We start from the raw sequence: 26,015 nt of genomic DNA on the forward strand, positions 1-26,015 counted from the left end.
GCATGGCTGGATGAACACAGCAGGCCAAGCAGCATCATAGGAGCAGAAAGGCTATGGAGCTGCTTGGCCTGCTGTGTTCATCCAGCCCTGCACCTTGTTGTCCCAGACTGCAGACTGGTTTTATAGATCATTTTGCTTTTTCATGTTTAATGTGGTGGTCTTCCATTGAAACACAAACACACAATGTTGCAGATTTAGTTTTAACAAAAAAAAAGTTTATTACGTAAAGCGAATTAAGAAAAATAATAAATCAAACTATTTACATATTACATGAGTTTAAAGATTTTGAACACATAATAAATTACAATACCGACAGCACCCCTTTACTGTACTGAAACACCAAAAAGAATTCCCTATTCTATCACATCGATAGGGCTTAATTTAATTAATGATTCAATTCCCAGTCATGAAAATTTGATAGCGTCTTCTGTAGTCTTTATACAACTGAGCTTAGATTTTCTCGGCTTCAAATAACCCCTTCAGGGGTTTAACCACACATTTCTGATGTAGAATTTTCAAACCTAATTTCTTGCATTTAGGTAGCTTAACAGTTTCGTAACAGTTCTAAACCACCTCCCTTCTTCAGGAGAAATTATTTTGCACTTCATTCAACCAGGACTTATGCAAAACTGAAACCAAGTTCTTTGTGTTTCTCTGAAGCCAAAAGAACACAATTCCAGATATTTTTAACAGAAAACAAAATGAACTACACTGTTTACTTTGTTCTCTCATAGAGCTCTCCCAATGTAAATAAATCCCCATCAGCTTCCAGGAACTATCTCTCTCATACTCTTTTTCCCAAAAATAGCACAATTATTAGAGATAACACAGCGTGGACCTGAAGGATCTCGACCCGAAATGTCAACTTTCCTGTTCCGTTGATGCTGCCTGGCCTGCTGTGTTCCTCCAGCTCCATACTGTGTTATCTCTGATTCCAGCATTGGCAGATCTTACTGTCTCTGAGACAATTATTAGAGAAATGCTTACAAGTTAATAATTAAATCCCCTTCCTAGACACAAACAAAAACTCATGTGTCACTAGTTTAAAATTCAAACTTTAAAATAAATTATATTAAAATATCACACACTCTACAGCACAGTTAATAGAATAGAATTCTAGCTGAAGTGTTGAAAGAAGAGATTTTAAAAACTTCCATGGGTTTTGAGAAGGAACTAGAAAGCTTGCTGTCAACAAATCGGATTCAGGGTTATTCTAAATCCACAAAGCAAATATTTAGGGTAAGTGGCCTGGATGAATCAAAAATCTTCTCCTGCAAAGCATATCTTACCATCCAGTCATTTAGTAGTACGGAACTTGACTATTATTGAAAAAAGATACATTTTATTGAAGCTTATCAGGACAATTTGCCAGAAATACTAATGTAAAGGTAAAGTAACATTTTTATACTCTATGAGAAGACAGTGCTGTTTGATTTAGAAGTGGACTCTGATTGGTGGAGGCATTGCCATGGAGAATGAACCAGATAAATAATGGCTATCAGTTAACTGCCAAGCTTTGTTTAATTTTAAACCAGACAGGTTGACTCTGATTGGCAATGGCTCTGAGAAATGAAGATAGGTAGAATTACTTTAGGGAAATGCAATAGTCAACTTTATCGTAGAATGAATCTTCTAGAGCTGTGAATGGTGTGTAGTTCCTAATTTTGCTTATGAAAATTTGCAAATTGTTGCTAAGTGTATAAAGAAGTTAATTTAGTGCCATGTTCTCTCCTTATCCATATCCATTAGTATTTATGATAATGACGATATTTGGATTGTCAGAACCAAATATACTCACCATCTGCAATGCCAGGCAATAGAATGGCTTAACAGTTATAAATGTATGTAATAAAAAGTATATTTTTGGAAATACTGATTGATGCAACAATTCACATCTGAGACCAAATTAAATAATACAGTATACGATGGTTCCAAGACTGTTGCATCAGATTAAAACTAAAGAGGCTAAAATTTGGAGCCATAGGAAGAATTCTTTAATCTGGTAACATTTTTCAACCTGATCATGACTGTTTGCAAAAAGATTCTCAAAATTACTTGCCTGAGCTGATGATTTGCACATCCTGATAAAAGCCAGCTATCCCAAGTATGCATCTCTGCAAACCCCACGTCCCATGAAAGAACCCATCCAAATATGGTTTTAATTCCATCCAACTCATATGATTAGACTCGTAGGAATGAAAGTGGACTAGGAGTCAGAGTTTAAATTTCACCATGGCAAATTATGAAGGTTAATTTATAAGTATTTGGTAACTTAAAGGTTGGCACCTGAATATAACAATGAAAACCCAACTTTACGGAAAGGAAACTGTCAACTCTACCCATCTGGCCTACAAGTGATTCTATTTCTACACTTATACAAAGCAAAATGCTGGGGATGCTGCAAATGTTAAATAAAACCAAGGTTAACATTTCAGGTCAATGATTGCGCTTTTTCTATCCACCTGCTGAGTTTTTCCAATATTTTCTGTTCTTACTTTTTTCAAACATGCGTGGTTGACATCAAATACCGTGAAGGCAACGAGAATAAATATTAACTTGCCAATGATGCCACCAATGAAAAACAAAGCATGGATTGGTAACTTCCCAAGAGTACAATTTGGAAATTAGAAATAGCTAAAATTCTTTGGTAGATATTTTACAGAACTCATTAAAAACCTTTTTTTTTAAATTATGAAATGATAAATTTATGAGAGTGTAAATTGAATTGTGTTTCATTGTAAAATTTAGAAATCACATTACCTGCAGTTCCTGAGGGAGGTTATCCAGAGGGTCCAGAAATGGATCATTATCGCAAGATTATCTCTGAATACGTACATGGATTCAGCTCAATTGAAGTAGTGCTTCGAACAACTGTATATAAAATGTTGGAGATTGCGGAGAAAACTCCAGATGCTCTTTTGAAAGAAGCTGTTGAAATTATGGAAAGTAAGTGAAGTTTTTCTATTGCCACAGAAGATATTTTCACTGTGTTTTAAAAATTACATCATTTTTTAGTATTCCAATAATGCAATAACACTATAAATAGAAAATATTTATTATTGCATAGAGGGCATTTATTATTACATCAACTGATATTCTTGCACTTCAATAACCCTGTACAATAAATTAGTAATGACTAATATCTTCTTCAGTGTTCAAGCTACCCCAAGATGTCTGTATTGAGGTTAGTATATTATCTCACTCCGGAACACAGAGAAAGCAGGCATAAAACACAAATGTGGAGAGGACTGGACCTCAAAGTTTGGAGCATGGCAAGAAGGTGTGTGGTGTTGGCAGGGAACTTGAGGGGTAGGAATGTGGAAGGGATTGCACAGGTTTAAATGCACAAGTTTAAATTCCACTCCATTGGCTGGTGGAATTTAAATTTAATTAATACATTCAGTTAATTAATACATTTAGATTTGAAGGCTAGTGTTAGCAACAGTAACCATTAATTGTTGTAGAAATTGTCACCATTGACATCTGATTCACCAATGTCTTTCAGGAAACCTATCTTCCTTACCTGATCTGGTCTACATGTGACTGCAGTCCAGCAGCAATGTCGTTGACTCTTGACTGCCCTATGAAACAACCTAGAGAGTATTCAGTTGTACTTGCCCTGGACTGCAGTGGCTCAAGAAGGTGGCTCACCTTCACCTTCTCAAGGGCAATTTGGGATGGCTTAACAAATTAGCAATGCCCATATGATTTTTGTTTAAAAAACAAGCTATTTCAATGGCTGGTCAACAAGTTGTGGATGAAATGGTTTTCATTCATATTACCTTAGACTGAGTTCATGGAAGTACTGTGCAGGATGTTTACAGTTTTTTTTTTAGCAGTTGTTAGTTAAACTCGTGGAGGACAGAGAAATACCTATCCCAGATACTGGGGGCAATTGTTCCGCTGTTTTATGGTCTCCAACATGATCAAGGCCAAGATCAGAGAATAGCAGAATGTGAAAGCACTGAATGGGGGACGGCAGCACTGCACACAACACTCTATTTGTAAAAGCATTTTCAGTTAATAATTATTCTGTCATAACTTTATCTCAGAGAAATGTGTAGGTGGTTCAGGTTCAATACATTTATCCTGTACCATTCAGCCCTGTTCACTGTCTTCAGCCTTCCTAGAGGAATAAGAAGTTGGCTCCTTAGGAAAAGGGGCTACCCCTCTCTACGTGACAGATGGCCTTTTGTCACCTCCCACCACATGAGCAGAGAGATTCCTTCAATAAGGACCATTTACATGGGAGTTGCAGAAGCAGTGAACCCATGAGGGACAAGGAATCAGGGCACGGAGAAGGAAGTAAATTGCGGCTGTGGCTTGAGGCCTACATCACTTACCTGGGAATCACAAGGCAGACCATTCATCTACTGGCAACTGGTCTAAAAAAAGTGGTGGACAGGAGAAAAAATGGTGGATGGGAGATCATGGCTACGAGAGCTGCTCTTGGTTTTGAAGTTTCTTTCAATGCTCAGCTGGACTTACTCACTTCAGTGGGGCAGTAATTGCTTTTTTTTTTACAAGTTGTTCTATCGTTTTTGAAACTTTATGAAAAAAGATCAAAAACAAAGATACCTTAAAATACAGGAAGGAGAAAGAGTTTCAGGAGAATGATCATGTGGCAAGGTCAGAGCCTGAGGAATTGTATAAAGTTTGGAGATTGCCTTTTTATGAAGCAGCTAAAAAGTGTAGTTTCACAGCTGCCAGACTGAGAGATTGTGTAAGGGCTCAGTAGAACAGGTTTCACTAAAACAACAAACAAGAAGTGAAGTTTCGTTGCTGATGTGATAGGTCTCAGAGATGCAGAGATTTCATTGATTTAGAAAAAACTTCACTGCCTGAAACGACAGAAGAGGACAAACTTTGGTTTTTGAGCCTGATTAGCTAAGTGTTTGATTTTTAAGACTTCTAAAATTTCAGAACCTTAATTTTTTTTTGTAAATCTGTAAGAGTGAATATGGTGAAGGCATTTCTTTTTCTTATGTTTATACTGTGATCTTTCCATTGATTGACTTTTAATATTAAAGATTGGTATTAAGTTATCTCAGAGCAGTGTTTTTGAGCAGTATGACTATGCCAACTCAGCGTTTTTGAGCAAAGTGTGTTGTTTGTTTCTAAGTATTTTCTGGGTCTGCAGATTGTAAAAGGGGCAGAAATAGCTTTTACAAGGGTGATGTGCACTTCTTGTCAGATGTGGGAGATCGGGGAGATTTTGAATGTTCCTGGAGGCTATGTCTGCAGGAAGTGTGTTTGCTTGCGAATCCTATCAGACCACATGGATCAGTTGGAGTGGCAGTTAGAGACAATGAGGTGTTTACAAGAGCAAGGGAGTGTGATGGATGGCAGTTTCAGGAAGGTGGAGATACCACATATACAGTCAGGTAGATGGTTGACCACTAGGGATGGTAGAAGAGGTAGCCAGATAGTGAAGGAATCTTCTGTAGCTATCCCCATCTCAAACAAGTAGGCCGTGGTGGATACTGTAGGGTTGGGGTGGCCTCTCAGAGGAGGATAGGACTGAAAGCCAGGTTTCTGGTACCATGACTGGCTCTACTGTAGTGATGGCTATGTCAGATTCCAAGCAATTGGGGATTATCTAATCTGGGGCACAGGCAGACAGACATTTCCACGTCCGTCAGCAGGGATGGTGTGTTGCCTGCCTGGTGCCAGGGTCAAGGATGTGTCAGAGTGGTACAGAATATTCTGAAAGGGGAGAGTGACCAGCAGGAAGTCATTGTGCACATTGATACCAACAACATTAGTGGGGAAAAGGAACAAAAACAGAAATGCTGGAAAAGCTCAGCAGGTCTGGCAGCATCTGTGGAGAGAAATCAGAGTTAATGTTTCGGGTTCAGTGACCCTTAGTGACAGCAAGGAAAATGTTGGTTTTATGCAGAGGATAGAGTGACAGGAAGGGGTAACGAGTAAATAGTAGGTAGGGATAGAGCACAAAGAGAGAAAAAGACAATTGGACAAAGGAATGGATAACGATCTGGCTGGGAGGGTGAATAGCTGTGAATGGGGACTGTTAGTAGCTAACAATGGGTTGTGTATAATAGCAGACCATGTGATAACAAGGCCTGGTGTATGGGATTTGGGGTAAAGGCATAGGAGAACTCAAGCCCAAAAGTCATTAAACTCAATATTGACTCCAAGTACCTGTAGAGTTCCCAAGTGGAAAATGAGGTGCTGTTCTTATAGCTTGCGCTGAGCTATGCTGGAGCACTGCAGCAAGCCTGAGACAGAGATGTTGGCCAGGGAAGAGGGTGATGTGTTGAAGTGGCAGACAACTGGAAGCTCAGGGTCTTTTTTGCAGACAGATCATAAGTGTTGTGTGAAGCGGTCACCCAGTTTAAGCTTCATTTCACCATTATAGAGGGGACCACATTGTGACCAGCGAATACAATAGACTAGATTGTGCGAAGTGCAGATAAAGCATCGTTTCACCTGGAAGATGTGCTTGGGCCCTTGGATACCAGGAAAGGAGAAGGTAAACGGCAGGCGTTTCACCTTCTGCCATTGCAGGGGAAGGTGTCATGGGGCTGTGGGGGGGGTTGTTAGGAATGAAAGAGGAGTGGACCAGGGCGTCCAGGAGGGAAAAGTCCCTGCAGAAGGCTGACGGGAGAAGGGAGCGGAATATGTGCCTGGTGGTGGCATCCCTCTGGAGGTGCAGAAATTGCGGCTAATGATCCTCTGGATGTGGATGCTGGTGGGATGGCAGGTAAGGATAAAGGGGATCTTGTCGCTGTTGAGGGAGAAAAAGAGGGAGAGGGCAGAAGTGCGGGAGTTGGGTTGGACCCAGCTCAGGACTGTGTCAAATATGGTGCTGGGGAATCCTCAGTTGAGGAAGGAGGTGGACATTTCAGAGGCACCTTTTACAAAGTTGGCATATTGGAATAGATATGACAGACGGAGAAATTGAGAGAAAGGCATAGAGTCTTTATCATTCTCCCAGTTAGGTAGGATTTGATTTGGTTTGCTATGAATTATTATTGTCACATTTACCTAGGTACAGTGAAAAGATTTTTTTTCCTTGCAGTACAGATCATACCATACAGAGTGCATAGGGCATTAGAACAGAGCGAGGAATACAATGTTATGGCAGCAGAGAAGCTGCACAGAGAGCGAGATCAACATTAAATTTAAAATTTGAGAGGTCCATTCAGAAGTCTAATAACAGTGGGGAAGAAGCAGTTCTTAAACCTGTTGGTACGTGTGTTTAAGCTTTTGTATCTTCTGCCTAACAGAAGAAATTAGAAGAGATTACAACGGGGTAGGACGGATCTTTGATTATGAGTAGAGATTAGGTTCTGCATAGAGAATATAGGAAATTAGGCAGGAAGATAAAAAGTAGGTCCTCGAGCATAATAATATCTGGACTACTACTGGTACCGTGGGCTAGTGAAAGTAGGATTAGGAGGATAGAGCAGATGAATTCCATCCACACAACTCGCTGTGGCAGAAAGGCTGCCAATATCATATAAGACCCATCGCGCCCCGGTAATGATCTCCTACAATTTGTTCTGCCAGGCATAAGATATAGAAGCCTGAACACACGCACGAGCAGGTTCAAAAACAGCTTCTTCCTGGCTGTTATCAGACTGATGAATTGACTCTCTAGGAGGGACAGGTTCAACCTGAATTGGAAGGGGACCTATATCTTTGCGGGAAAATTTGCTAGTGCTACTCAGAAGGCTTTAAACTAGTAAACTGGCGGATGGGAACCAAAGCGATAGTGAGAAAAAAGGCTGGGGCTGGTACAGTGAGAACAAGTCCAATGTCAAGGCAGACAGGAGCTTGGCAGAGACGAGATAAGACTGATAAATTAAACTGTATTTACTTCAACACAAGAGGCCTGACAGGTAAGGCAGATGAACATAGGGCATGGTCGGGAATATGGGACTAGGATATCATAGCTATTACAGAAACATGGCTCAGGGATGGACAGGACTGGCAGCTTAATGTTCAAGTGTATAGATACAAAAGGAAAGATAGAAAAGGAGGCAAGAGAGGAGGGGGAATGGTGTTTTTGATTAGGGAGAACATTACAGCTGTACCTAAGGAGGATATTCCTGAGAGATCATCCATTGAAGTTATATGAGTGGAACTTAAACATAAGAAAGGGATGATCACCTTATTGGGATTATACTATAGGTCTTCCCAATAGTCAGCGGGAAATTGAGAAGCAAAGATGTAAGGACATTTCAGATATCGGAAAGAAAAATAGCATTGTAATGGTAGGGGATTTTAACTTGCCAAACTCAGACCGGGACTGTCATAGTGTTAAGGACTTGGATGGGGAAGAATTTGTTAAGTGTATACAAGAAAAATTTCTTATTTAATATGTCGATATACCTACTAGAGACTTACTTGACCTTCTCTTGGGAAATAAGACAGGGCAAGTGACTGGTGTTAGTGGGAGAGCACTTTGGGACCAGTGATCATAATTCTCTTAGTTTAAAATAGTTATGGAAAAGGGTAGGCCTTGTATAAAAGAGTTAAAGTTCTAAATTGGAGTAAGGCCAATTTGAGGGTATGAGACAGGAACTTTCAAAAGTTGATGAGGGTGGCTATTTGCAGGTAAAGGGATGGTTGGGAAGTGGGAGACCTTTAAGAATGAGATAACGAGAGTTCAGAGACAGTATGTCCCTGTCAGGGTGAAGGGCAAGGCTGGTAGGTATAGGTAACGCTCGATGACTAGAGAAATTGAGGCTCTGGTCAAGAAAAAGGAGGAGGCATATTTTAGGTATCGACAGCTGAAATCAAGTGAATTCCTAGAAGAGTGTAAGGGAAGTAGGAGTATACTTAAAAGGGAAATCAGGAGGGTAAAAAAGGGTACATGAGATAGCTTTGGCAAATGCAGTTAAGGAAAATCCAAAGAGATTCTAAAATACATTAAAGGCAAAAGAGTAACTAGGGAGAAAATAGGGTCTCTTAAAGATCAGCATGGCTGTTTCTGAGTGGAATCATAGGAGATGGGTGAGATACTAAACAAATATTTTGCGTCAGTATTTACTATGGAGAAGGACTTGGAAGCCAGGAAACTTGGAGAAATAAATAGTTATGTCTTGAAAATAATTCATATTACCAAAGAGGAAGTGCTGAAGGTCTTAAAATGCATAAAGGTAGATAAATCCTTGGGACCTGATCAGGTATTTCCCAGAATTTAGTGGAAAGCTAGGGAAGAGATTGCTGGGCCCCTTGCTGACATATCTGAGATGAGGGGCCGGAAGACTGGACATTGACTAATGTGGTGCCATTATTTAAGAATGGCAGTAAGGAAAAGCCAGTGAGCCTGACATCAGTGATGGGCAAGTTGTTGAAGGGGATCCTGAGGGACAGGATTTATATGCATTTGGGAAGGCAATTAGGGATAGTCAGCATGGCTTTATGCATGGAAAATTGTGTCTTAGTAACTTGATTGAGCTTTTTGAAGATGTGACAAAGAAGATCGATGAAGGCAGAGCGGTGGATGTTGAATGTATGGACTTCAGCAAGGCATTCAACAAGGTTCTGCATGGTAGACTGGTTAATAAGGTTAGATCACATGGGATACAGGGGGAGCTAGCCAATTGCACATAAAATTGGCTTGAAAGCAGGAGACAGAGGGTGATGATGGAGTATTGTTTTTTGGACTGGAGGCCTGTGACAAATGGTGTGTCACAAGGATCAGTGCTTTTTGTCATTTATATAAATGATTTTGATGTAAACGTAGGAGGTATGGTTAGTAAGTTTGTACATGACACCAAAAATGGTGGTGTTGTGGATAGTGAAGAACATTATCTCAGAATACAACGGGACCTTGTGATCTATACCCATCTACCCATCACTTCATGCTCTCTGTGCCCCCAATTATCCACATTGCCCTTCATAGTCCTTGTGCTAACTCATTGTCAACTCATTCATCCATCTCAGGCATACCTCAGGAGACATATTTACATCCAAAAGGAACAAATTGAGAAGAACAAAAGAGAAGTACAGCACAGGAACAGGCCCTTCGGCCCTCCAAGCCTGTGCCGATCATCATGCCCTAACTAAACTAAAAAAAACCTTTTTCCCTTATTTGGCCTGTATCTCTCTATTCCCTCCTATTCATGGAACCATCCAGATGTCTCTTAAATATTGCCAACGCGCCTGCTTCCATCACCTCTTCTGGCAGTGCATTCCAGGATCCTACCACTCTCTGTGTGAAAAACGTCTCTCACATATCTCCCTTAAACCTTCCCCCCTCACCTTGAAATTGTGCCCCCTTGTAATTGAAACTTCAACCCTGGGAAAAAGTCTCTGAATATCCACCCTATCTATGCCTCTGATAATTTTGTAGACCTCTATCAAGTCTCCTCTCAGCCACCATCTTTCCAGTGAAAACAGCCCTAGTCTTTTTAACCTTTCCTCATAGTCAGTGCCCTGGAGACAGGGCAACATCCTGGTGAACCTTCTCTGCAGTCTTTCTAAATCTTTCACATCTTTCTGGTAGTGTGAAGACTAAAACTGCACAAAATATTCCAAATCCAGCCTAATAAGGGTTTTATATAGCTGCAACGTGGTTTGCCAACTCTTATAATCCATGCCCGAGGTGATGAAGGCAAGGCTGCCATATGCCTTCTTAATCACCTTGGCCACCTGTGTTGCCACTTTTAGGGAACTGTGGACCTGCATTCCCAGATCCGTCTGTATGTTAATGTTCCTAAGAGTTCCTAAGAATGATTCACAGCTAAATTTGATCCTCCAAAATGCATCACCTCATCTTTGTCTGGATTAAAAGTCCACCTGCCATTTCTATGCCCAAATCACCAATCTATCTATATCCTGTTGTATCCTTTCACAATCGTCGGCAGTATGAACAACTCCACCAATCTTCATGTCATCTGTAAACGTACTAATCAGACCATCCATATTTTCCTCCAGATCATTTATATATACTAGAAACAACAGAGGACCTAAGACAAATCCCAGTGGAACACCACTGGTTACTGGGCACTATTCTGAAAAACACCATTCCATTCTTTCAGTCTGTCTTCTATGACCAAACCAGTTTTGTATCCATCCAGCCAGCCCGCCCCGAATCCCATATGATTTTAATTTTTGTACCAACCTGCCATGTGGAATTTTATCAAATGCCTTACTCAAGTCCACATAAACTACATCCACACTCCTTCCCTCATCAAATATCTTTGTTACCTCTTCAAAAAATTCGATCAGATTGGTGAGACACAACCTTTCCCATACCAAACCATGCTGCCTGTCACTAACTAGTACATTTTCTTCCAAATGTGTATATTTCTTGTCCCTCAATATCTTCTCCAAGAGCTTCCCCACACAGACGTCAGGCTTACTGGCCTATAATTTCCTGGATTATCTCTGCTTCCTTTCTTAAACAAGGGAACAACACTGGATAATCTCCAGTCCTCTGGAACCTTGCCTATGGTCAAAGAGGATGTGAAGATATCTGCTGAAGCTCCAATTATTTCTTCCGTTGCCTCTAGCAGAAACCTGGGATAGATCCCATCTGGCCCAGGGGACTTGTCTATTTTAATACAACTTTGGATACTCAAAACTTCCTCCTTCAATATATTGACATTCTGTAGTGCATTCACACACTCATCCCTGACCAGAACAACAGTCATGTCTTTCTTGGTGAATGCCAATACAAAGAACTCGTTAAGGAACTCTCCCACTCCAGTGGCTCCATGCATAACTTAACATCCACTAAAGTTTCTGTCTATTAATGATGACACTCTTGAAAAGAAACATTCATTAATACAAAAGCTATTCAAAACATAGAAATTCCTTCGAATAATCTCCTATGTAAACAAACGTTTCACTTAATTGCTCAATCCCTCACAATGACAAAACTTCATTCTAATACTCAATCTCTCATATACATAAAACACAAGTGAAGAATGTGATTGAATAGTCTCCATTCTGCCACTACCTCTGTAATCTCTTAGATTTGTTAGAACAATTGATGCCCACGAAGTGAAACCTCTATCAAAAGCCTTTAGAGTTCTTTTGCTTCTTTCAGAAAATCTACTGCAGAAAGCACTGCTTCAGAACCATTGTTATTCTCGGGTCTGTTCTTACTCAGGGTAATAACATATGGCACAACTGACAGGTAAATTTTGAGAAGTCCCAAGGATTTTTGCATATGAAATATGGGTATTTTAAACAAACATTTTTAACTTTAGATTAATACTGTATGCAAACTGTTACAGAACCCTTCAAGTATTATGGCTGGGAATTATCTGGTGCAGACTTTGACGAAGAACAAGAAGATGCTGAAGTATTAGCAGAGGAAGCAGAAGAAGAAGTTGCTGAAGAAGAGGAGGAAGTGGAGGAGGATGAAGAAGAGGAAGAAGAAGTAAGTGCACTCTAAAATTAGATATTTATTTTAATACTACTGTTGAAACTTACACCTTTTTCACTACATAACTTAATGCATAAAACATATATTTTGCCATTTTAAAAATTGCATACAAAGTTACATCAACAGACTATAACTGTAACTCCCTGATAAGCAGCAAAGATTAATGCAACAGTCAGAAAACTTGTTTGAAATTTTGATAAGAGCAACAGATTGTTTTTAAGAAAAATTTTCATTACTTCCTGATCAAACCCAGCAATAGCCTAGGTTGTGCTCAGTGAACCAGTATGAAAAAATGTTCACTTTTCATTTTGTTTTGTTGAGATGTTGTTGTGGGAAGAACATGAAGATGTGAATTTGGAGCAGTGGTCAGCAATTCAGTCTCTCGAGCCTGCTCCACCATTTGATATGATCATGGCTGATGTTACCTCTGCATCAACTCCACTTTCCTATCTGGTCCTCATAACTCTTTAACTACTTAAAAATCTATCTTCTCCTTCAATTTACTAAGATTCCCGGCATCCACCGCACTCTGGGGTAGTGAATTCCACAGATTCACGGTCCGTTGAGATTCCTCCTCGTCTATGTTTTACGTTTGCCACCCTTAACTTAAAACTAATACCTCTGACCCCACCAGGGGAATCATCTTCTCTATATCTATTTTGCCAATCCTCTTTAGCATCTTATATACCTCAATTAGATCTCTCCTCATCTTTCTCAACTCTGGCACATATAGGCCTAAACTGCTCAATCTCTCCTTAATTCTCTGTAATTAATCTAGTGAACCTCCTCTGAACTGCCTCCAATGCAATTACATCCTTTCTCAGGTAAGTTGACCAAAACTGTACACAGTACTCCAGACGCAGCCTTACCGATGCCTTGTACAATTACAACATTTCCCTACTTTTATTCTCCGTTCTATATTGCCAAATAAATTACCAACTGCCAATAAATGCTGTATCTGAATACTAGTTTTCTGTAACTCATGCATGAGGATACCCAGATCTGTCTGTACCAAATCATTTTATACTTTCTTTCCCTTCAGATAATAAGCTACCTTTTTAATCTTTTGACCAAAATGGATAACTTCACACTTATCCATGTTAAATTTCATCTGCCAAATTTTGGCCATCACCTAACCTATCCATATCCTTTCCATGTAAATGTCTTATTTCTTCATTACACCTTACTTCCCCACCTATTTTAGGGTCATTTGCAAATTTTGCTGTAGTACATTCTATCCCTGTATCCAAGTCATTAATATAGATTGTCAATATTTGGAGCCCAAGGACTGAACTCTGTTGGCACCCCACTAATTGCATCTTGTCGACCAGAAAAAGAACCATTCTTCCAACTCTCAGCTTTCTGTTGGTTCGCCAATCCAAGCTAATCCAAGCAACCCCACAGGATATTACCTTGTATATTAACCTTTTGTCCAACACCTTATCAAATGCCTTTTGGAAGTCCAGATATACCAGATCTACAGGACCCCCTCTAGCCATTAATATACTTTACCTAAAAAATGCAGCAAATATTTGTCTGATGTAACATTTAATAAACTTTATGGCAGGCAAGTATTAGTACAACGAGCATTTATCACATATAAATCACATACATTCATCGCACTTTTATCAATTGCAAATCAGTTCTGCTTGTGAAGCAATTGTGGGTACAAAGGAACATTGGAACACAGAAACAGGAGTGAACCGTTCAGTCTGTCGAACCTGTTTCACTATTCAATTTGATCATGGCTGATCATCCACTTATGTTTTTTGGATTGTAGACTAAAAGTGGGCAAAGCTACTGACTTAAACTAGGGAACAGTGGAAGGAGATGTTGCAGTTTTTAAAATGACTTATTGGAACTCATTGTGACTTGTATCTACAATGTTACCTTATTTAAGCGGTAGGTGACAATGCTCCACGTATAGGCTCCTAAGTGTGTTTCTGGGCAATTTCACCCAGATACAGTCTTTTGATTGGTTTTCCAGTCAGGACCAGTTATGTGCTCAGCATAAAAACAACTTCTTGATTGGTTCCTGGGCAAATGGAACAGCTTTGTGTTTGGACAATATAGCAAAAACATCCAGCCTGTGAAGAAGAAAGCTCCAAAATCTCTCTCTCGTATCAAGAAATATCAAAAAATCTCCTGGTATCTATTCTCACTCACAGTGCTCCTGTAACCAGCTTTCTCTGTGAATTCCCTTGTTGAAAAAAGGGAGAAAATACCTTCAGGGACAGTGAAAGAGACAATCTTCAACCATGGATGAATGATTGAGAATCAGTGGACCCACAATCTTGCAACCTCATTAAAGAGTTAATAGGGTTCAAAAGGATCCAAAAGAAAACAACTCATTGACATCTGTAACGCAGACTGATGCCATGACTGTGCTTCACTGACTACTTTTTCCATCGCACCTGTAATTTTTGTGCTTTGGCTTGACTCTTTGAGTGAATGTTTATGAGTATGAGAATTTTAAAAGAGGTGGGTAGAATTTAAGTTACAGAGTTATAAGTTAGCAATACATGTTTCTTTCTCTTCATGGGTTAAAAACAGTTTGATTACAATTTAAACTCGTTTGGGAGGGGGCCAGAAGTCGGAGTGCTAGTACAATAGGGACATAGTATAATATAGTAAAGGAACCAAAACAGAGAGAGGATCTGGCCAAAGTAGACCAGGAACAACTACTTGTGGGAAAATACAGAACAGCAGTTGGGGGCTGTTCAAAAAGGAAATAGGAGAGTTCAGGCCCATCATGTTCCATTTAACATTGTTCCCTTTAGGGTGAAATAGATGTGGAGAAGATGTTTCCACTAGTAGGAGAGACTAGGGCCCAAGGGCATAGCCCCAGAATATAGCATACCCAATGAAGTGGCCAATGGAAAACTGGATACTGCTCATGCAAATTAAATTGACAAGTATGCTTCAATATTAGAGGAGATTTCCTTGTATAATGATGTTAAAACAGGCTGTTCTGGGTTCACACATGTTAGTTCCTGAAGCCTAGAGGCAAAAGTTTGATATTCAAGGAAATACTCTAGACAAACCTACATCCAGGTAATGAGGTGTATATCCCAGTTTGATTGTATAAAGTAAAATTGAAATAAAAGAAGGTGTTAATTCAAAGTAAGTATTTGGCAAGTCCTCATTGAGGCTCAGAGAGCAGTTCCGAAGGTAAGTAAGCTAGCAGAGGTAGCTCATACTGAAGTTGAGGCTGAAGGCGTTTCGGAATATTATTATACTAGAAGCAAAGTACTGATGAGCAAGTGGAGATACCCTCACGTACATACCTAATGTCAGAGAATGGATGGTTGTTCTTATATAGTGGTGCCGCCCAAGTATCGTAAGGAGATATTGTTAGTAGTACATAAAATTCCTATGATAGAACATATAGGAATATGTTTCAGACTGTAAGGAGTCTTCATTTGTCTGCTAATCTTTTACTTTTTACATGCTTATGAAGTTCTTATAGACCATTTTTATGTTCCATGCAAGTTTACTCTCAAACTCTATATTTCCCCTCTTAATCAACCGCCCGGTTCTCCTTTGCTAATTTCTAAACTGCTTCCAGTCTGCTACTTTTTCTAGCAACCTTAGATAAAGTTGAAAGATTTAAGCAAAGTAATTTTCACAGATGAATATGAGGCATAGGAGTTTAAACCATGTACAAAATTCTCACAGAGATCATTCTCTCAAAAGAGTTAGAAACTCACTACCTTTTGGAATTAGAACTCAAGCTAAGGACATGAAGGTTGCAACTGATAGACAGCAGTAATTGGTGATGATTATGAGCTGATGCATAAAATTAAATCTTTTTTCTATTACCCCCATAGTCTTGAGGATAGAGAATGGAAGAATGAAAGGAAAGCAAGTAGCCATTGTAAAGAAAGGTCAACTGGAAATGACCTAAAGTCTCCTCCTCAGATCAGAAAGCAAGGTGCTGAGGGTGGAGGTGAAATTCAGAGGCCTAAGTGTTTCCATTGCAATAAATTAGAACATCTTTATTCAGAATGCTGGGAGTTGCAAGTGAAGTGCATGGACTTATTGAGGGTTGTAACTGTGGATCTGAAACTGGAACTCAAAAGGAAAATACCACGGAAAAAAAAATAGCTTTGACTACAACTAGGAAACTGGAAGTAAAAACTGTGTGAATCTAGAGAGGTGAATAGGATAGATTAGAGGTATGCAGGGTTTCCGACAAATAGGAAGAAAATCCATTTTTGTTCAAATGATATTGCTAAACACATAACTATATTAAGAGACATGGCCGCCACTTAGACTCTTTTGCTGCATATTGATCTAATTTTCCATCCAGGGAATGAAATGAAATCTAGTAGACAGTGTAAGTGAGGAATATATCCCTGTCCATTGTATAAAATAAAATTGGAATGTGACTTGTTGTCCAGAGCAATGGTAGTAAGAATTGTCAAGAAATTAGCCATGGATGGAATTGACTTACTCCTGGGTAATGATTTGGCTGGAGTAAAACTAGCTTTGCCCATAATCAGAGAAAGCCCCATCTGAGGTGGAAGAGGTGGAACAGTTACAGGACCAGGTTCAAGGTATTTTTCAATCATGTATAGTCATCCAAGCAATGACTAAACAAAATCCATCACCAGTAGTCAAAGTAATACCACAAATGGATAATAGAGTAGCTAAAACTTTGCATAAAGAAGGGATTAGTTCAAAGGAAATATTTGGCAAATCTTCATTACTTGAAGCTTAGAGAGCAGATCCAATGTTGAATAAGTCAGCACAGGTAGCTCACACTAAAGCTGAGGCTGAAGGGGTTCTAGAGTGTTAATATATTAAAACAAAATTCTGATGAGGACATGGAAACACCCTCACAGACCTGCAAACAAGGAATGGATAGGTGTTCTTTAATGGTGGTATTGCTCAAGTATTGTAAGAAGCTATTTTGAGTAATGCATGAAATTCCTATGGTAGGACATTCATCAACACATTTCAGACTGCAAGGAGTCTATATTCGTCTGCTAATTTTTTTTTCTTCTTGCATACTTACAGAAGCTCTTATGGTCCATCTTTATGTTCCTTGCAAGTTTACTCTAATGCTGTAATTTTCCCCTGTTAGTTAATCTCTTGGTACTCCTTTAATTAATTCTACACTGCTTCCAGTCTGTGGGTTTGCTACTTTTTCAATAAGTTTACACGAATCCTCTTTGAATCTTATGCTATCCTTAATTTGCTTTGTTAGCCATGATGGGTTAATTTTCTTGATGAGTTCTTTTGCCTGAAAATGATGTATAACTACTTTAACAAGGACCTTACTGACTGCTATCAAGAACAGATATATGTATGCAAAAGAAATGGAAGAGATTAGAGACCCTCCAGTTTAGGATAAAACTACAGACCTCAGGTCATCAGGAAGACAGTCCAAGTCAACTACTTCTATTCAACATAATATGATCCTGTGGTTCTTTCCAGGCCTGAATAGAACATGTTTGGGAAGAATGATGGAACTTCCAGATCATCTAAGCTTGTAAAGTTGAAGACCTTGGGGGGAGGTTGGGTTGTGGTAAATATAAATATATAAGTAAATCTATAACATTATAATTTTGAGGAAAAAAGAATTGTGGGGACATATGTAATGTGGATGTGAAAAGATCAATATTTGATAAACTGTAGTAAGCACTACCCACTGTAGTGATATCACAGGTACTTCATCAAAGGAAAAATTGAACTACAGGACACAGACCTGACGGTGGTATATTCCTAACAGTCTCTATTCATGTAATATCTGAATAATTGTAGTAAATCAATAAATATCATATTGTGCATTCACCAAAATCACACACACGTATACATATACACATACCCTTTTTCTTCTGTTGAGTTCTGAGGAAGGGTCACCGGACCCGAAACATTAACTCTGCTTTTCCTTCACAGATGCTGCCAGACCTGCTGAGCTTTTCCAGCAGCTTTGTTTTTTTATTCCATTTTTCTTCTGGTCTGCAAAAAAGCACCAGATCCCAATTTAAATAAGAAGATCGGATCCTGATGACATTATGCTCTTTCCAAAAATTACCAAATGCCCTGCTGAATTTAGAGTAGAAAGTGAAGAAATTTTCTATTAAAATATTGAATAAATATTGGTAAATTACAAATGGTGAAGTAGTTGTCATTTGGTTGTTGTGTAATATGGTACAAAAAGTGGCAAACCAGAGATTTTTTTTTGATCTTCATTGGCTCATGGGATGTGAGCATCTCTGACTAGACCAGCATTTATTGCCCATTCAGTTTTAGAGTCAGCTACATTGGTTCTGGATTCACATGTAGGCCAGACCAGGTGAGGATGGAAGATTTTGTTCCCTAAAGGGCATTAGTGAACCAGATGAATTTTTCAACATCAGACCATGATTACATGCTTTTAATTCCAGATTTTTTATTGAATTCAAGTTTCACCATCTGCCAAAGCAGGATTTGAACACAAGTCTCCAGAATATTAGCCCAGTATTTTGGGTTACTAGCCCAGTGAGGTTACCACTACACCATGTAATCATGGTCCGATGTTGTAAAAAATCATCTGGTTCTCTGATGTGAATCCAGAACCAATGCAGCTGACTCTAAAACTGGATGGGCAATAAATGCTGATCTGGTGAGAGGTGCTCACATCCCATGAACCAATAAAACAAAAAAAAATCTCTGGTGCTAGCACCATCTTTGGGCAGCACTGTGGCTCAGTGGATAGCACAACTGCCTCACAGTGCCAAGGACCTGTGTTCAATTCCACCCTCAGGTGACTGTTTGTGTGGAGTTTGCACATTCTTCCTGTGTCTGTGTGGGTTTCCTCCAGGTACTCCAGTTTCCTCCCACAGTCTAAAGATGTGCAGGTTAGGTGGATTGGCTATGCTAAATTGCAAATAGTGTCTAGGGTGGGAAATGTAGGGGGTGGGTCTGGCTGGGATGCTCTTTGGAGGGTCAGTGTGAACTTGATGGCCTGAATGGCCTACTTCCATGCTGCAGGGATTCTATGCTTCTAAAACTTAAACATTTCAATTTTCTTCCAGAATGAAGATTTGGCTCAACAAAAGAACAGACAGATGGGAGAAAGTAAACATTACTGTCCCGTGGTCTTAAAAGAAAAAGCAGTTCTTCATCCAGGTGATAAAGAATGTGGTGCTAAATATCGAGAAAAATATTATTATTTTTCTCATCCAACTGCTAGAGATGAATTCTTAAAGAATCCAGAAGAATATATAAATGAAAATGAACCTCTAAAGGTAATGATCTTTGACTAGTAAATATTTCTATTGTATGAAATGCATAAATTAAATTTTATTTTTCACTCAGCCGCCTATTTAGTTAACTTTATACATATTTTTTAAAATGACAATCTATATTTTTGGCAATAACAAGTTTTATCATTAAATTAATTTTAATTGTCTCTAATCTACTAATTAATTAAGTTTAACAGAATATATGAAACAAACTGTGAGAATGTTCTCATTACCAACTTTAACATCAGGCATTTGATGTTCCTAGTCTTCGTCAACTGTCTTTCTCTAATTGTTGAAAGAGAAATGCCATCATCTGTAGGAAAATCAACCAATAAAGTTCATAGAATATGGAACTATTTGTGTAAATGTCACTTACTCAGTCTAGACTTTATATGAGATTATATTGGTCCAGATCAGCTTCAATAACTTTTAGTATTGAGACCATGATCATTATTAGTGCATACCACAGATGAGGTGGTTTTCTGGCTTTGCCAGAGAATAATATTCTTTGTTTTTTAATTAGTTTTTGGGAAATGGGCATTACTATCAAGGTCAGCATTTATTGATTATCCCTAGCTGCCTTCTTGAACTATGGAAGGTGAAGGTACCCCCCACCATTGCAGTTTAATAGAGTGTGTCATGATTCTTATGAGGCAATGCTGTGGCAATGGGATTCATGTCTTGAGATTGTGCGCGATTTAAATAGAATCCTGGAGGTGATGGAGTACTGGTAAACTGACTGGCCTTATCCTTATAGATGGTAATAGTCACAGACCTGAAGGGTTTTTTGAAGACTTGGTGAATTTCTGGCCACCAGGCCCGTGGCTTATGGTGGAGCACTTAACATGAAGGACTGTAAAATTGAACACTTCTTTATTTCTTTGTTTTTCTGCCTTTATATTCTACGTTTGGTTTATTTTTCTGTGTTTTAAGATGGTGCCGGAGAGTGGCAACACTACACAACACTTTTCTATGTATTTTCTAACAAAATACATGTGACAGTAAATCAAATCAAATAAATAAATAAAATAAAATTTTAAAAAGCTTTAATAATAATCAAGGATGCTTTGGATGTTATGGCTTATAAATAGGAGTGGTGCATAGTTTCTGAACACTAATTGACCCAATAGTTTCTAATATGGTAGGCAAGAAGCAGCCAAACATTTGTGGCTGGAAGTGCATCACTCAAACTTTGATAATGTGATTTGTATTTGTAGCATTAGTGCACACTATCTGCATTCTAAGCAGAAAGTGAGGGTAATGTACTGAATTTAGGGATCTGTGCTTTGCATGTTGATCTAATGTTATATTTAAAGGTACCATGTGATACTTACAAATTAGTAGCTGATTTACGGTGCTAATATTCTTCTTTGAGGCTGAGGAACAAGAACCAGGACTGTTTCAAACCTGCTGGTGGAGGGGCAACAATCACTTGTTGTGTCTTTGATCTGAGCATCAATGTGGAAACAAGTCACACATGTATTTAAGAGCAGCTGGTGGCACTCTCAAAGCTGGTGGACTAATCATCTTCCGGTTTCAAAGCAGCAAGTGGCTGCAGTAAGTAATTGAGAGGGCTGTCAACTCATGGAACATTTAGGCAGTGATAATTAATAAAAATGCCAGGCTTCCCATAACCAGATGAGATTTTACAAATTAAACAGTGGTTACCATTAGGCTAGCTTTTTATTTATTGAATTCAAACTTTTCACCAGAACAGTGGGATTCAAATCCATGCCCTCAAAACGTTAGATTGAAGTTCTGGATTGCTAGTCTGGTGACATTATCACTACATTACCATCTCTCTGTTATTGTTCTGGTTAATGCTATGATTGACAAAATTCAGATCACAATGTTTTGTATATGAAAGGAATAAATTAACAAATGATCGCTGTTATACCCATGAAAATATGTCTTTTATTTTTAAACAGCCACCTCCATTAAGGTTATTCGTATTTGGGGCTAAAGGATCTGGTAAAACAATTAATAGCAGATGGTTGGCAAAAAAATTCGGCATCTTTCACATTCAGTTCGTTGAATGTATTCAGGAGCTCCTTTTCCCTAAAACTAAAAAAAAGATTGGGCCTGAATACGATGATGAACCAACAGAAGAAGAGCTGATTGAAATAGCAACCATTGCAGCACTTGAAAGGGGTGAACCAGCTGAAAATATTGAGATTGAAAATGAAAAACCAGAGGTACAACTTAATAATTTTGCATAGAAATAAATATTAAAATGCCGATTCACATTTTCCCAACTATTAATTTAAAAATAAACTCTGAAGTTTTCTGAAGTTCTTTGATGACCTAGTACATAGATGAACCACTCAATCTAAGCCTAAACTATCTAGCAAAGAACATTGGAAAATCATCTTCTCTTCTGCATTGAGTTAGCAGATCTCAGTTGGAGAGCAATCATTGGCCTCAGGACCAGTTGACTCAAGACAGCAGAAGTCAGCTACAGTTCTCACTAGTGATTTCTGGCTAATAATTTCCAATAGAGTGCCTATGTATAAGCATGAGATCAGAACAGTATCATGGCCAGCTGTGAATATGTATATTTAATGGCTAATGAAAGTCTGAAAAATAGAAACAAATGCTAGTCTGTTCATGGGATGTGACGCTTGCTGGAAAGCTATTTGTTACTCAACCAAAGTGCCTTTCAGGAGGTGATAGAGGGCGTGAATGCCTAAGAAAGTATCAACTAGGCGTGCTGCTTTGTCTAGATATGTTGAACTTCTTGAATACTTTTGGAGCTGTAATTTTCCATACAAAAGGACCATATTCCATAACACTCCTGATGTGTGCCTTGTAGATGGTGGATAGTCTTCAGGAAATATATTTTAGAGTTCAGGATATCCTTCAGGATATGAGCTACTTGTCACAGAATTCCAAGCTTCTGACTTATTCTTGTCATTACATATTGATATGGCTGGCCTAGTTAAGTTTTTTGTCAGTGGTAAATCTCAGAATGTTAATGGTGGTGGAGGATTCAGCAATTGAACGCAGTTGAAAGTGGTTAGATTTTCTAAAAGCAAAATACTGCTCCTGCTGTGAATATTAAATAAAAAGAAAATACTGGAAACACTCAATGGGTCTGGCAGCATGCGTGGAGAGAGAAACTGAGTTAATGTTTCGGATTATCACCTTTCATCAGAATTTAGAAAATTTACAAATGGTGAAAGCTCAGAAGTATCATAAGTAGATTATAAGTAGATAAAATATTAGAAGGTGGAAAAATAACAAAACAAGAAGATAAAGCAGAAGTTGGGAAACATTAAATGACGGAATTTATGGGGCAAAGCCAAGCGGAATATTAATAGGATGTACAAAGTTAAGAAATGATGCATCCAGAAGAATTGTAAATGAAGAATAATGAATAACAGTCATCTGAAAGCAAAAATGAGAAAATTTAAGACCAACTTAAGTAAGGTAATCAGAATGGGGGAGCAGAGATCAGAGCACAGAACACAGAACAGTACAGCACAGGAACCCTGCAGCCCACGATGTTGTGCCGAACATGACGCCAGATTAAACTAATCCCTTTCTGCCCTCCTTTGGTCTATGTCCCTCCATTTCTTGCATATTCACATGCTTATCTAAAAGACTCTTAAACACCGCTATTGTATCTGCCTCCAACTACAACCCCTGCTACAACTCTGTAAAAAACTTGCCCCTCACATCTGCTGTGAACTTTCCCCCTCACCTTAAATGCATGCCCCGTAGTATTAGACATGCCGACTCTGAGAAAAAGATCTGACCATCAACCCTATCTATGCATCTCATAATTTTATTGACTTCTATTGAGTCTCCCCTCAGCCTCTGCCGCTCCAGAGAAAACAACCTGAGTTCTTCTAGCCTCTCCGGACAGCATCCTGGTAAACGTCTTCTGCCTCCACATCCTTCCTGTAATGTGGCAACCAGAATTGAATGCAATGCTCTTCAGTGATGCCTAACTAAAGTCTTATGAAGTTGCAATATGACATCCTGACTCTTGTATTTAATCCCCAACCAATAAAGGCAAGTGTGCCATATGCCTTCTTTACCACCCTATCAACTTCTGTGGCCACTTTAAGGGAGCTATGGACTTGAATCCCAAGGTCCCTCTATACATCAATGCTGTTCAGGGTCCTGCCATTGACTGTATACTTTTCCTCAACATTTGATCTTCCAAAGTGCAACACCTCACACTTTAAACTCCACCTGTCATTTTGCCGCCCATATCTGCAACTGATTTATATCCCATTGGATCTTTTGACAACCTTCTACACTATCTACAACTCTACCAATCTTTGTGTTGTCTGCAAACTTACTAACTCACCCATTTACATTTTCATCCAAGTCATTTATATATATCATAAACAGCAGAGGTCCAGTAGGAATCCCTGCAGAACACCACTAGTCATGGACCTCCAGCCAGAAAAACACCCTTCTACTACTATCCTCTTCCTTCTATGAGCAAGCCAATTCTGAATCCATGCAACCAAGTCACCATGGATTCCATGCATCTTAATCTTCTGGATAAGCCTACCATGAGGACCTTGTCGAAAGCCTTACTAAAATCCATGTAGACAACATCCATTGCTCTACCCTTATTGATCACTTTTGTCACCTCCTCAAAAAATTCAATCAAGTTAATAAGACATGACCTGCCCTGCACAAAGCCATGCTGATTGTCCCTAATTAGGCCATACTTTTCCAAATCATGTAAATCCTATACCTAAGAATTCTTTCCAATAGCTTCCCAACCACTAATGTGACACTCACCGGTCTATGGTTTCCCGGATTATCCCTATTTCCCTTTAGAACAGGGGAACAACATTAGCTACTCGCCAGTCCTCGGACCTCTCCAGTGGCTAATGAGGATACAAAGTTCTTGGTCAAGGCCCCGCAATCTCCTCTCTTGTCTCTCTCAGTAACCTGGGGTAGATACAATCGGGCCCTGTGGTCTTATCCACCTTAATGTTCTTCAAGAGACCCAACACCACTTCCTTCTTGATCTCAAAATGCCGTAGCATATTAGCATGCTCCACATAATCTCACTATCCTCCATAACCTTCTCCTGGATGAATACTGACACAAAGTACTCATTTAAGATCTTGCCCACTTCCTTTGCCCCCAAGCACAAGTTCCCTCCTTTATCTTTGAGTGGTCCTACCTTCTCCCTACTTATTCTCTTGTATTAATATATCTATAGAATGCCTTGGGATTCTCCTTAACCCTATTTTCCAAGGTTATTTCATGGCCCCTTCTTGCTCTCCTGATTCCCTGCTTGAGTTCTTTCCTGTTTTCTTTATATTCCTCACGGGCCTTGTCTGATTTTAGCTTCCTAAACCTTACATATGCTTTTTTTTTTCCTTTTGACTAAATTCACAACCTCTCTTGTTATCCAAGGGTCCCTTACCTTGCCATCCTTGTCCTTCCTCCTTATTGGAACATGTCGGTCCTGAACTCTGATCAGTAGGTCTTTAAACAAATCCTGCATGTCAAATATGGATTTGTCTGGTAACAGCTCATCTGGTAACATCTAGTAATATTCCCTAGCTCCTGCCTAATACTTATGTAATTTGCCCTCCCCTAATTTAATACCTTCCTGCAAGGTCCTGACTTATCTTTATTCATAGCTATCTTAAAACTTAGGGAATTGTGATCACTGTTTCCAAAGTGCTCTCCCACTGAAAGGTCAGTCACCTGGCCAGGCTCATTAGCCAATAAAAGGTCCAGTATGGTCCCTCCTGTAGTTGAACTATCCACATACTGTTTCAAGAAACCCTGTAGGATGCACTTGACAAATTCTGCCCCATCTAAGCCTCTTGCTCTAAGTGAGCCTCAGTCAATATTGAGGAAGTTAAAAGTCACCCACTATGATAACCCTGTTATTATTGCATCTTTCTATCATCTGCCTACATATTCATTCCTCAATGTTTCGCTGACTGTTGGGGGAGGGGGGCTGAAGTATAATCCTATCAGAGTGATTGTATCTACCTTATTTTAAGCTGTACCCATATTGCCTCAGCAGATGAGCCCTCCAATATGTCCTTTCTGAGTGCAGATGTAATGTTCTCCCTGGCTAATAATGCAACTCCTCCACCTCCTTTACCTTTCTCCCTATCTTGTTTAAAATAATGAAATCCTGCAATGTTGAGCAGCCAGTCCTGTCCCTCTCTCAAACAAGTCTCTGTAATGGCCACAACATCATAGTCCCATATATTGATCCAGACTCTAGGCTCATCTGCCTTACCTATAATGCTCCTTGTGTTGAAGTAAACACACTTCAACCTATTAATACCATGGTGTTTATTTACCTGTCTCTGCCTGTCCTTCCTTTCTGACTTACTGGTCCTAATATCTGCCTTCCCCTCAACCCCTCCACTTGCTGACCTGAAATTGTGGAACATAATGTCAAACATAGA

General features: G+C 39.2%; 1 protein-coding gene across 1 annotated transcript in view; it reads left to right on the forward strand.

Moving 5' to 3' along the window:
- Positions 1–26,015, forward strand: part of ak9 (adenylate kinase 9) — a 166,282-nt gene that overhangs the window by 136,452 nt on the left and 3,815 nt on the right. Inside the window, exons 21-24 of the mRNA XM_048596817.1 lie at positions 2,749–2,946; positions 12,219–12,364; positions 19,396–19,608; positions 21,534–21,800. Of these exons, the coding sequence (XP_048452774.1) occupies positions 2,749–2,946; positions 12,219–12,364; positions 19,396–19,608; positions 21,534–21,800 (824 nt within the window). The remainder of the gene's footprint in view (positions 1–2,748; positions 2,947–12,218; positions 12,365–19,395; positions 19,609–21,533; positions 21,801–26,015) is intronic.

Source organism: Rhincodon typus, chromosome 5 (assembly GCF_021869965.1).
Source record: "Rhincodon typus isolate 14 chromosome 5, sRhiTyp1.1, whole genome shotgun sequence".
NCBI classification, from domain to species: domain Eukaryota; kingdom Metazoa; phylum Chordata; class Chondrichthyes; order Orectolobiformes; family Rhincodontidae; genus Rhincodon; species Rhincodon typus.